The 13,384-nt window shown below is 38.8% G+C and overlaps 1 protein-coding gene across 5 annotated transcripts in view; it reads left to right on the top strand.

Moving 5' to 3' along the window:
- GIGYF2 (GRB10 interacting GYF protein 2) overlaps window positions 1-13,384 on the top strand; it is a 153,539-nt gene that overhangs the window by 39,988 nt on the left and 100,167 nt on the right. For all 5 annotated transcript variants that reach the window (XM_040450663.1, XM_040450660.1, XM_040450662.1 and 2 more), the window contains 2 exons: window positions 9,329-9,458; window positions 10,389-10,484. In XM_040450663.1, the coding sequence (XP_040306597.1) occupies window positions 9,329-9,458; window positions 10,389-10,484 (226 nt within the window). The remainder of the gene's footprint in view (window positions 1-9,328; window positions 9,459-10,388; window positions 10,485-13,384) is intronic.

The raw sequence follows: 13,384 nt of genomic DNA, 5'->3' as shown, positions 1-13,384 counted from the left end.
CCGTGAGTTTGAGCCCCGCGTCGGGCTCTGGGCTGATGGCTCAGAGCCTGGAGCCTGTTTCCGATTCTGTGTCTCCCTCTCTCTCTGCCCCTCCCCCGTTCATGCTCTGTCTCTCTGTGTCCCAAAAATAAATAAACGTTGAAAAAAAAAATTTAAAATAAAAAAAAAAAAAAAAAGAAAATTCCTTTTGGCAAAGGGAATATATGAGAACCTTAAGGAACTCTGGTAACTCTGAACTAGAAAGCTGTAGTATAAATAGAAGCTGCTACTGTGCTTTTCTGCATGTAACATTACATTTGTTGTGAAACTTGAGGCAAGGAGCTGGGTCCAGAATACTTTAGAATCAAAGTTTAGAGTGATTGCATTCAGTCAGTGTGTAACTCTGAACCATACAGAAACATTTAGTTATACTTTATTTCCCAAGATCATAATTTTTATTACGATGTAAAATATAAATATTCAATGAAAGACGGAGAAAATGAAGAGATGTACTTGGGATAGTAGTGACGATGGGAGAGTGTTGACAGTTGTGGTGGAGACAGACTACGGGTGACTGTATACATGGACTTGTTAAGGTAGGTCTGTGGAGTCATTAGGTCTTAGCTTATCTCTGTATTTGGGATAAAGGTATGTATTATATAATCACCAAAAGGTATGTATTATATATATAAACACACCAAAAGGGTGTGATAGATTTAATGGAGGAGCACATCATTTTTAGGAATAAAACCATTGTTTTTACTCAGATGTTGCCACCTTAGACCTCTCCTGACTATCTATATATAATGTCTTCCTCTTATTCCCTATCTTCTCTGCTTATTTTTTTCTTCATGACCTATATCCAAATAGAACATGGTAAACATTTTATTCACTTATTCTCTTTATTATTCATATTCCATTCTCCAGCTCCCACTAGACTGTGAGCTCCACTGAGGGCAAGTACTTTGGTCTCAATTTTTGTATACTTTGTTCACTGCTGTATCTCCAGTGCCTGCAAGTAATAGGTACACAATAAATATTTGTTAAATGAGTGAACGAATTGTTGGAAAGTAAAGTTGTTTTTAATGTTTTTCTATTATAAATATGCGTATACAGCCTTCAACAGTTTTGTTTGTGTTGCTGCTTATTTATTTTGGAATAATTCCCTGGAAGTATTCCCTGGAATAATTCCCTAATGTACGGACAGATTGACCACCAGAAAGGTTGTGTTAGTTTAGTTCCCATCACCTGCCTGTTTGCTTTACCCTTGACCAAACACTAAGTACTACCTTAAGAAAAACAATTTTTTTGGTTTTAAATCTGGTAGGTTTAGGTTTTTTGAAATTTTTTGTTAGTTTCAGTAACAAGGTAATTCACGCTTGTCCCAGAAAACCTTGGAGGAAACAGTAGTACAAAAAGAAAAAGAAAAGATCCAAGTTATCCTTAATCCTGCCATCCAAAGAACCATCGCCAACATTTGGTTTGCTTCCTCCCATTTTTCTTCTTCTTCTACTTTTTTTTTTGCAAAATTTTGTTATGTATACTTAAAGACATTTAAAAAAAACCGCAAATTCATTATACTTGTTTTATATATATATAAATATATATTTATATATATACATGTTTATATATATAAATACATATATTGGATTGAAAATAGATAAATGTAGATGATTAAGGAATTTATCATAGGGGGAATGATTGCAGATAGTTAGTCGTCTTTATGGGGAAGGAGCCAAGGAATTGCCTTTAGGTTTTCTTGTATCTCATTACATGGTCTTAAGGAAGTTTTCCCAAGTGTTTCCTTGCAAGAAAGTGAGGTATTTGTTTCCCCTAAAGCACTTTGTTTATAACTGTGTTGAAATAGTTACGACTTTGTGTTGTGTTTCTATGTGTTTTCCTTACTCAGAAGAGAACAGAAGAACGGCACTGTATTTCTCAGTTTTGGTAAGCACATGTTTAGCCTAGCTTACTGGACATAGGCACTTAGTAAATGTTGGATGAAGGCATTCAAGTCTCAAGGGGGTGGGGAGAAATGGAGGCAAAGAAGGGAAACCTGAGGTTGCTGGGTTATTAGCCATCATCTTTGTGGGGGATGAGCGAAATTCTGGAGGATGGGATGCATTAATCATCCCAGTTTTCAAAAAGAGTAAAAGACATCTATGCAGTCTGAAGGGATAGTAATTCGATGTTATCCAGGGGTGTATTTTAGAAGAGAATGTTAAGATTTGTTTAGAAAACATTTCTCACCTGCCTCCTATATTCTGTGCCTTGGATTAGGTGCTGACGCAACAAACATGAAAGGACATGGTACCTACTTTTGGATTACTTATTTCTTTTAATCTTAAATACTACTGTGTGCCCATTTGCTCAAGCCGGAAGTCTTGGAGTTTTCTGGATATTCGGTTTCTTTTACTTCTGTATCTCTACATCTAGTTCATCACAGTGTTGTGTCAATTTCGTCTCCAACATATCTCTTGAAATCTGTTCATTTCTGTTTATTGCCATCACCCCAGTATAAGCCACCACCATCTCTGACATAAACCATTGCAGCAGTGGCCTGATGTTGTCGGGCTTTCATTCTTCTTACGGTTCTCTCTACAGCATCCAGAATAATCTTAAGATATAACTTGGGTCAAGTTTTTCTCCAGAATCCTTCGATAGCTGTATGTGTATTTGTATGACCATTTGTTAGTTTTTTTCTTCCAGTAGCCAGTTAGATCCGTGAAGGTTGAGCAGGTACTTTTGTCTAGCCAAGGTCTTAAGGATTTCGACCTCTCTTCCTTTCCCTCTACAATTCTCTTTCCAACCCCTCATCCTCCTCATTCTGACTCGACTCTTTTTTCCCTTCCTTCCACTTAACCCCTCCTCCTAGGAGCCCAAGTGAAAATGGTTTGGAAATATATTCCTGATAGCAGAAAAGGCATGTGTAAAGACAAGGGGGCAAGAAACAGCAAGTTTGAGAGAGGAACTCTGAGACATTGTGTTTATTATAGTGTGAAGTGTGGGAGAGATGAGTTTGGAGGCAGCCCTTCTGTGTTCAGAAGCTCTGGGGTTTATTTGATCATCGTGTGTCAGTCAACAGTTGTTAATCGGGACATTTTATTCAGGTTTGCATTGGGAATATACGTATAGTTCTGTGGGAGATGGAAGATGACTGGGTACATCAGTTAGGATGCTGTTGCAGCAGTCCAGGTAAGAAATGAAAGTGTGGACAATAATGGGTTAGTTGATCCATGGGATGGCTTGAGAGATTTAGGATTTAATGTTTGTTTATTTTTGAGAGACAGAGAGGGAGACAGAATCCAAAGCAGGCTCCAGGCTCTGAGCTGTCAGCACAGAGCTTGACGCAGGGCTCGAACTTGTGGACTGTGGGATCGTGACCTGAGCTGAAGTTGGATGCTTAACCAACTGAGCCACCCAGGCACCCCAAGATGTAGGATTTAAAACTGGTAGGATCTGGTAATTAGGTATGGGCAGTGGTAGAATGAGTAAAGCGTGATTCCCTGACTGGTAATCCAGTGGTTTAGATGGTGGTGTCCTTATCTGCCTTTGGGAATACGGTGATGAAGGGGGTTGGAATGAATAAACTGATGAGTAGGGTTTGGGGCTAAAGTGGAGAGGCTGTAAGTGATTGTATATGAAAGGCTTGTTCTCTAGGGGAGAGGTCAGGGCCAGAGTTGAGAATCAGGAGCTTACCCAGAAATGTTTTTTGACTTCACACATCTATATTGACACTTCACATTGCTTTCATAAGCTGACATTAGGATTTGGGACAATAATAAGTGAAGATTTTGGGGGTATCATGGGTTTTAGGAGGCCCTGCTACTGCTACCTGTTAGTTACTACTACTTACAATAGAAGTGGGCCTCTTGTGTTAAACAGATCTCAGTGTGGCCAGGAAGATGATGTCAAAGATAGGAAATTGTCCCTTGGATTTGGTGATGTTATTTGTGAACTCTACTGGAGTAGTGGAATTGAAGGGGAGAATCCAGATTGCTCTGGGTTTTGAAGTGACCCGTAATTGGGGTTGTTGGGGATATTTCTGAATGGAAGAGGTCATAACTGGGGGAATGTGGTGCATAGTTTGGGGGTGCATGCAGTGGTGCATAGCTAGGGGGGATGCTGCATTAAAGGGGTTTTAAACAAATCACTGTTACTTATTTTTTATTTTTAAAAATTATTTCCAGCTTTAAATTTTAAAAAATTTTACTAAAAAATTTTTTTTAATGTTTTTATTTATTTTTGAGACAGAGACAGAGCATGAGCAGGGGAGGGGCAGAGAGAGAGGGAGACACAATCTGAAGCAGGCTCCAGGCTCTGAGCTGTCAGCACAGAGCCTGACGCAGGGCTCGAACTCATGGACTATGAGATCATGACCTGAGCTGAAGTCGGATGCTTAGCCGACTGAGCCACCCAGGCACCCCTAACAATTGTATTTTATAGAAAATTTTTTTAAAATTTATTTTTGAGAGAGAGAGTGCAAGCAAGGGAAGGCAGAGAGCGAGGGGACTTTTTTTTTAATTTTTATTTTTGAGAGAGAGAGTGTAAGTGGGAGATGGGTAGAGAGAGAGGGGGACACAGAATCTGAAGGAGGCTCCAGGCTCTGACTGTCAGCACAGAGCCTGACACAGGACTTGAACTCGTGAACTGCAAGATCATCACCTGAGCTGAAGTTGGATACTTAAGTGACTGAGGCACTCAGGAGCCCCAACTTTTTTTTTACTGTTTATTTTTGAGACCGCGTGAGTGGGGGAGGGACACAGAGAGGGGGACGGTGGACTCTACACTGACTGCAGTGAGCCTGACTTGGGGCTCGAACTCATGAACCATGAGATCATGACCTGAGCTGAAGTCGGACACTCAGCTGACTAAGCCACCCAGGGGCCCCTAAATACATCACTTTTAGGTATACTTAGAGACTAAGGGGAAAGCAAATAGGGATTAAATTTCTAGAAGAGAGGCTTGTATGGAGCAAGATCCAAGAGAGGTTAAAGATCACTGGTGGGGTTTTAGGGATATTTATTACCCAGGTATGAGTTAGCTTTTCCAAATATCTGTAGGTGAAGAGGGACTTGGAATAGGATTTGTCGATTATTAAGTAGAGCACAATTATCCTTATTCAGGCCACCAACTTTGTTTGAATTACTCTCCATTTGTTTGGCTGTTCTCTTCACAGTAGCTGGAGGAATCTCTTGAGAATGCGCTCTGGTTACGTTACTCTTAATAAATGTGGTGCCTATAAGAAGTATTCAGTCCTGGACACTGGAGGAGCTCTTGGGCATGGGTGATGGGGATCCACTGGAAGGGAACCGGGGTGGTGAGTGGATTTGAAGCCACTTGTCAGGAGCTGATGAACAAATTAGGGATGTTGGGCCATGAGAAGGAAAGTCTCTTGAGGCATTGTGACTATTTGCCACTTTGGGAATGATTTTCACTTGAAAGAGCACCTAGATATGCCCTCTAGTGGTAGAAACTATTGGCGAGCACATCGGCTCAGTATAAGAAAGATACGTTAAAATAATTTCTAATAAAATACATATATTTTAAAATTAACGTGTGGCAGAATAAACCCTGGCTATTTTAAATAAAATTTTGGGATGTATTGCTGGAAGGATTTTGATCTTTTTAGTCATGAAAACCTATGTTTGCATCTTTGCTCTGTCTGTGTGGGCAAGTTATGTAACCCTTGTTTGTTACTGGGGTTGTTGCAGAGCTGAAATGAAATGAAATGAGGTAGTGCGTATGTAAAATTCCCAGCCTCAGCTCTGAGTGGGTATTAATTCCACTTCGTCAGGAAAGAATCCAGCTTTACATGAATTTGATGGAAAGCAGTTTCCTGGAAGGTCCTTCAACAGAGGTTGGATCACTTCTTTGTGGGCATGTTGTCTTTCCTGGTTGTTCCAACCTGTCTTACAGGAGTTGGACTAAATGACCTCAAAGTCCAAGAATAATCGGAAAGAAAACAAAAGACCAACCTAGTAGCAGTGAGTACTCTTGACCCCTAAATTGTGCTCTTAATATGTACCAAAGAGAATCAGGCTCCGTGGAGAAGTGGTTGATTCTAGGGCTGAGGCAAGAAATAATAAGCTGTGCCGGTAACATTTTGACACAGCAGATAGAAAAGAAGCTGTTAAAGACTGCTAGGGTTGTGTCAGAATTAGGAGCCAACCTGAAGAATCTCCCACAGTCAAAGAGGAGACAATTTGAGGGGCGCCTGACTGGCTCAGTTGGTGGAGCATACGACTCTGGATCTCGGGGTTGGGAGTTCAAGCCCCACCTTGGGTGGGGAACCTACCTAAAAAGCAAAAAAGGATAAGACAATTTGGACATTGTGAACTGCATTGAATTGAAATACTTTAATAAAAAATAATTTGTTACCATTGGAGAATGCTAGTGAACTAAGTCCTTATTTTGAAAACTAAGAAGGCTTTTTTTCTAACTTTCCTATAAGAACAACATGAGTTCTTATAGGAACAACCTATTTCCTACTGAGTAACAACACCAAATAGTGTTAAGAGAGAAGTTTCTCCTTGTAGAAATACTCCCGCTAATAAAGAATGATAAAATAAAATCACTTTGTAACCTTAGTGAACTTAGGGACTTATGCAGGCATTGGTTCAGGGATTGCTAGACCCATAAAACCAGGGACTGCCTCCTGATGGCATTACACACCGCCACATCGAAGTACTCTTCACTTGCAGTCACCAGTGTACAGGAAATGCAGAGAACAGTGAAACATGGTAAACCTATATCACCGGAATAAGATCAGCAAAATCCAGACTAGAAAAAAATCCTTATCTTTTATAACATTCTGAAGTATTTACAAATGAAATAACTTTCCTTCAAAAATTTCCTCAAAAAATCTTGAAAATAATTCCCTTCAAAAAATCTTTGAAAGTGTATCATTTCCTTCAAAACAGTATTAAAGAAGGGTTAGATGGGGTGGTGGAAGGAGCAGGGTTGGCCATGGGTTATTGAGCTGAGGGCTGGGTGAGTGGTACATGAGAGTTTGTTCTGTAATTCTTGGCTTTTATAAATGTTCAAAATTGCCCATGAATGTAAAAAAAAGTAAGTGCAAAAGAGAAGATAGAAACATTGAGAAAAGACTACCATTGAATTTACTAATACATTCCTTCCCCCCCCACCCTTTTTTGGTATTACAATGCTCTGATTTCTTTCTTTTTTTTTTTTACTGTGTAGATTATTCTCTTCTTTTTTGCTAATGTGAATGAAGTTAGCAATTTGGGGATGTATTTTAATGCTTCTGTTGAATTTTCATTTAGGCTAAAGTACACTGGCCCCTTTTACCCTTGGTACTTACTACTTTATAGAACTTCAGGCGGCCCCCAGACAATGAGTTGCTGCTGATAGTTTTGCCACTTGCTCTTTGACACAGTGCTGCAGTGGGATCTTACTCTTGCCATTTTTTGCTGAGGTTCCCCCACCTTTTTAAAATAAAAGCATCTTATAAAATTAAAAAAAATGTTCCTCTTTCCCCAGTTCCATTCCTTTTAGGGTTATATATTTTTTCTGCCTAACAGTAAATATGGGTTAAATTTTTCTTTTTTTTGTATTTTCATTCTTCACTGCATTTTGAATTTCTCTACATTGATCATTGATTGCTTTTATTAAAAATGAATCATGAAATATTACAGGCATATAAAAGTATAAATTGTAGCAAATATCCATGTACCCAGTGCCAAGCTAAGAAAATAAAACATTGCAGGTATAATTAAAACTCCCTTGATGCTGTCTTTTTCTTTGCACATAGAATCTTATGTTGAGTTTTATATTTGTCAGTTCATGTTTGTGTCTATACTTTTGCTACATTTTGTATGGTTCTTAAAGAGTATAAACTTATTTACAGGTTTACGTGTATCTCTTTTTTGTAAGCTGTGTGTTTTTTTTTTAAGTTTATTTATTTATTTTGAGAGAGAGCAAGAATCTCAAGCAGGGTCACACTTCCAGTGCAGAGCCCAGTGTGAGGCTCAGTCCCACATACCGTGAGATCATGACCTGAGCTGAGATCAGCAGTTGGATGCTCAACTGACTAAGCCACCCAGGCGCTCCTAACCTTCTGTGTTTTGCTTTTTCTTTCGTGTAGTATACTTTGCTAAATATTTTATTAAACATTAGCAGATTATTCTTTGAAGTGGTTGTTCCATTACAATCCCACAGTTACTACTTGAGAATTTCCATTGGTTTTCATACTTACTAGCAACTGATACTCCAGATTTATTAATTGGTATTGTCAGATTTATTAATTCTTATTAATCTAACAGGTAGAAGGTGATATTTCACTTCTTTTTTAAAAAGATTTTATTTTTGGGGCGCCTGGGTGGCGCAGTCGGTTAAGCGTCCGACTTCAGCCAGGTCACGATCTCGCGGTCCGTGAGTTCGAGCCCCGCGTCAGGCTCTGGGCTGATGGCTCGGAGCCTGGAGCCTGTTTCCGATTCTGTGTCTCCCTCTCTCTCTGCCCCTCCCCCATTCATGCTCTGTCTCTCTCTGTCCCAAAAATAAATAAACGTTGAAAAAAAATTAAAAAAAAAAAAAAGATTTTATTTTTAGGTAATGTCCATACCCAACGTAGGGGTCGAGTTCACAGCTCCAAGATCAAGAGTCGCATGTTCCTCTGACTGAGCCAGCCAGGCGCCCCTTACTTTAATCAGGTTACCTTTATAATTTCAAGGGGTACCTGCCTGGCTCAGTTAGTTGAGTGTCCAACTCTTGATCTCAGCTCAGGTCTTGATCTCAGGGTGGTGAGTTTAAGCTCCACATTGGGGGGCGCCTGGATGGCTCAGTTGGATGAGCATCTGACTTCGGCTCAGGTCATGATCTCGTGGTTGAGAGTTCGAGCCCCGCGTAGGACTGTGTGCTGACAGCTCGGAGCCTGGAGCCTGTTTCAGATTCTGTCTCCCTCTGTCTCCCTCTCTCTGCCCCCCCCCCCCCCCCCTCTGCTCAATGCTCTGTCTCCCTCTGTCTCAAAAATAAATACAGACACTAAAAAAAAAAGAATGTAAGCTCCACATTGGGCTCTGTGCTGGGTGTGAAGCCTGCTTAAGATATTACAAGTTTGAAACAGTGTCACCTTTTCACTCCAGATTTCTCAGGGATATATCATGATACCTCTTTAAGTTAGGGAATTACCACATGGTTGTCTGTTTCTCAGTGAACTGCTCTCAACGTGTTGTGACAATGGTTATATGAAAGCTGAAATCTTGAGATAATGGGATTTCGTTCTGTTCTTTTAAAGACCTAAAGTGAACCTTTTTATAGCACATAAAAACAAAAGTCCTTGGTGCCAGAATATTTGACCCTTCATTTTTGTATTTTATGTCTCTCCTAGGCTCCGAGCTCTGTCCAGTGGTGGGAGTATCACGTCCCCTCCTCTTTCTCCAGCTTTGCCGAAGTATAAGTTAGCAGACTATCGTTACGGTAGAGAAGAAATGTTAGCACTTTTCCTTAAAGATAACAAGGTAAGGAGAAAGGAAAGACTTCAGAATTAGGAATGAGATTTCAGGGTATGTACAGTGATACATTGATAGATGATGGACTCATGGTTTTTCTCTTTTTTCCTGCTTTGAAACCTGTAGTAATTGACAGAGAATCTTCTAAGTGTAAGGAGCCCGTGTTTTTTACTGAGGACCTAAGATTTCATTATAGGAATAGAAAACGTCATGGAAACAGAATATTCAGCACTTAATACTTTGTCTGATTTCCTCTCAATGTCTCATTCATGTCCATTTCTATCCCAGTTTGATGTCTGAGAAAGGAGGAATTTCTTGTCTTTATTGTACCTCTTTTCAGTTAGAAGTTACGAGTGAGGAGAGGAGTTGCTGCTTTTTTTCCCTTCTTGTGTTAAATGTACAATTTTTAGCAGAGAGAACATCTTAAAATATGTTACCACATTTGTGTTTCCTATAAATGGTCAAAACCCAAACAGTGTAAAGTACACTTAACTATCTGACTAGTGAGAGATAATATTTTCTGTTTTAACAATATACTTTGTTTTTGCTTTTATTAATGGGTTGGGGATGTCACATTTTAATGATGGCTGCTGAGGACAGATAAAATTGCTTATGAAACTCTTTACTGCCTTGTGCCTTGAGTTAAATGTGAGGATATTTACCCTTCCACTGGGCACTCTGGAATGCCAGAGTTAATGCTGTATATCAAATCTAAAGTGGTGGTCTGATGGGAGGAAGAGGAAAGGGACTGGGGTTATTAATATTTAACCTTCTCAGAATATGTAAGTACTACTGGAGGTAATTGTGGTTGAATAATGTTTATTCCATATTTGTAACAATCACCAAGAGATAAACAGAAGAGTATTTTTTTCTTTTTTTATAATTTTTGTTAATTGGAGGGATAGCATTAATTTCATGGTCATGTGTTTGGTCATACAGATACCTTCAGACCTTCTGGATAAAGAATTTCTGCCTATCCTACAGGAGGAGCCCCTGCCTCCGTTGGCTCTTGTACCCTTTACAGAAGAAGAACAGGTTTGTGTCTAACTTTGAGCCTTAGGTCAAACCCTTGTTCCTTTCCACTGAGTTATGAAAACAGGAAGTTACCACTTAGGCTCTAAGGCCCCAACATCCCCACAGGTCTGCCACCTGCTTTCTGTTTTCTTGATATGTGAATGCCTATCTTGGTAGATGAGATTCTGCTTTAGTTCTGAAGCTTTGAGTATTCTGTAGAGGTAAGGAAATGTTTCTATTTCCTTATGGATGATAGGAGCCATCCCTTATAATTTACTTGAGTAGAGGTATTTTTGGGGGGAGGTAGGGCCTTCTTTTCAGAAAAATGTAGTTGTCAGAAGTAATTGGCAACCTGATTTCTCACCAGAGCATTCTGCCACTAAAGGAAAATGTAGATTTTCAGCTCAAAATATGCTTAAAAATGTGTAGTTCTATCACAGATTTTGTTTATGACATTGTGAGAAAGTTAGATTTTTAGGCTGGAAAGTAGATTTTGTGTTGCTTTATTTATAGTGTGCTCTTTCCAAAGATAAATAAGAGTTTTTGGTTTTATGGAACTTATGGTAATTGCAGTAAATGGAAAAAAAGGAGCTTTGTTGGAATGTTGGAATGCCACTGTAAATGAATCATCACTGTTTTTTTGCTTTTTTAATTTTAAAAACAGCTTTCTTGAGACATAGTTCATATGTCATAATAGTCACTCTTTTCTTTACGTTTATTTATTTTGAGAGTGAGAGAGAGAGTGAGAAGGAGGGAGAGAGATAGTGGGGGAGGGACAGAGAGAGAAGGAGAGAGAATCCCAAGCAGGCTTTGTACTGTCAGCACAGAGACTGTTGTGGGATTTGAACTCCTGAATCGTGTGATTATGACTGAGCCAAAATCAAGAGTCGGACGCTTAACTGACTGAGCCACCCAGCTGTGCCTATGTTCACTCTTTTAAAGTATACAATTCGGTGGGTTTTAATATATTCACAGAGTTGTATAACCGTCACCACTGTTTAATTCCAGAACATTTCATCATTATTTTTTGTGATAACTCTGGGTATTTCGTTTACACTCTGGCCATATTTTCTATGAAGATATCACTATTAAGAACGAGAGGCTGCGGCGCCTGGGTGGCTCAGTCGGTTGAGTGTCTGACTGGCTCAGGTCATGTTCTCATGATTCGTGAGTTCAAGCCCCTCATCAGCTCCCTGCTGTCAGTGCAGAGGCCACTTTGGGTCCTCTGTCCCCCTTCACCTCTCTGCCCCTTCCCTGTTTGTGCTCTCTCTCTCAAAAATAAACAAACATTAAAAAAAAAAAAAAAAAAAAGGCTTGTTAGAAGACCTCTGTCACAACCGTGTTAAGTTCTAAAACAGGTGTGATATTATTAATCTTTGGTGATTTTCATCACCATAGTGTCATAAGCAGTTTTTGTTTTATGATTTCTTCTGAATTAGGCTAGTTCTGTCTTTATTCCTGAAATGTAATTTCATCTAGAATCATCAGATATTTTCATTGACCAAAAGGTGTTTATTGCTATAAGGAGTACACAAGAAAGGGTTCTGTCTCCAGTGATGGCTGGGAATTTCCTTTTCAAAACTGGCCAATTTCCTTTTCAAATAGATTTGACATTTGGCTATATTTTGGTTTAGTTTTTCTTAAAAATACTCCTATTATAAAGTATTTGAAACAGACAGATTTGAAAGTATTACTACAAATAACGATACATTTACAATTCAGATATATAAATCTTAAAATCATTACATATTTGTGTGTGTTTTTGTTTTAAAAAATAAGATTTCTCATTTGAGACTGCCTGGGGTATACTATACCCCTTTTTCCCAGGGGTTACTTTGAATTGGATTATTTTTCTCATTCATGTTTTATTATTTTTATTACATGCTTGTGTATTCTCTTGCCATAAAAGTTTCATTTTATAGGGCTATAAAATTAAAAAAAATTTTTATTATTATTTTAAAAATATCTTTGAAGGTAATGTCTACACTTATTGTGGGGCCACTGCCCTGAGATTGAGAGTCACACGCTGTATGTACTGAGCCAGCCAGGTGCCCGTAGAGTTTGTTTTTAAGTAATCTCTGCATTCAACATGGGACTTGAACTCACAACCCTGAGATCAAGACTTGTGTGCTCTACTGACTGAGCCAGCTGGGTGCCCCTATAGGGTTATGAATTTTGTATTGAAGGTAGCATACTGTAGTTTTTATTCTGCAGCTTGCTTTTTTTTTTCAGTAATGATTTTAGATTTATCTATGTTGATACACATAGCTTTAGTTTGTTCATCTCTCTTGCCTAGTATTTCTTAAGTGAGAAAATCCAGAGTTTTTCCAGTCTCTTTTGGTTAGATACGTAGGTTGTTTTCAAACTTTGCTGTTGCAAATTATGCTAAAGTAATCATTCTTAGAACATGTGTTGTAAAATTGGAATTGCTGGATTTGGTTCTGTATTTTTTAAAATTATTATTATTTTTTTTTGTTTCTTTGTGTTTTTTTAAATATTTAAATATTTCTTTTTAAAAATTTATATCCAGGTTAGTTAGAATTTAGTGCAACAATGATTTCAGGAGTAGATTCTTTAATGCCCCTTACCCATTTAGCCCATCTCCCCTCCCACAATCCCTCCAGTATCCCTCTGTTTGTTCTCTATATTTAAGAGTCTCTTATGTTTTGTCCCCCTCCCTGTTTTTATATTAGTTTTGCTTCCCTTCCCTTATGTTATCTGTTCTGTGTCTTAAATTCCTTATAGGAGTGAAGTCATATGATATTTATCTTTCTCTGGCTGACTAATTTCACTTAGCATAATACCCTCCAGTTCCATCCATGTAGTTGCCAGTGGCAAGATTTCATTCTTTTTGATTGCCGAATAATACTCCTTTGTGTGTGTGTGTGTGTGTGTGTGTGTGTGTGTGTGTGTGTGTGTGT

The sequence above is a fragment of the Herpailurus yagouaroundi genome, unplaced genomic scaffold (genome assembly GCF_014898765.1).
Source record: "Herpailurus yagouaroundi ecotype Mexico unplaced genomic scaffold, PumYag 202, whole genome shotgun sequence".
Lineage (NCBI taxonomy): Eukaryota > Metazoa > Chordata > Mammalia > Carnivora > Felidae > Herpailurus > Herpailurus yagouaroundi.
This window is presented reverse-complemented; position numbering and strand designations above follow the sequence as displayed.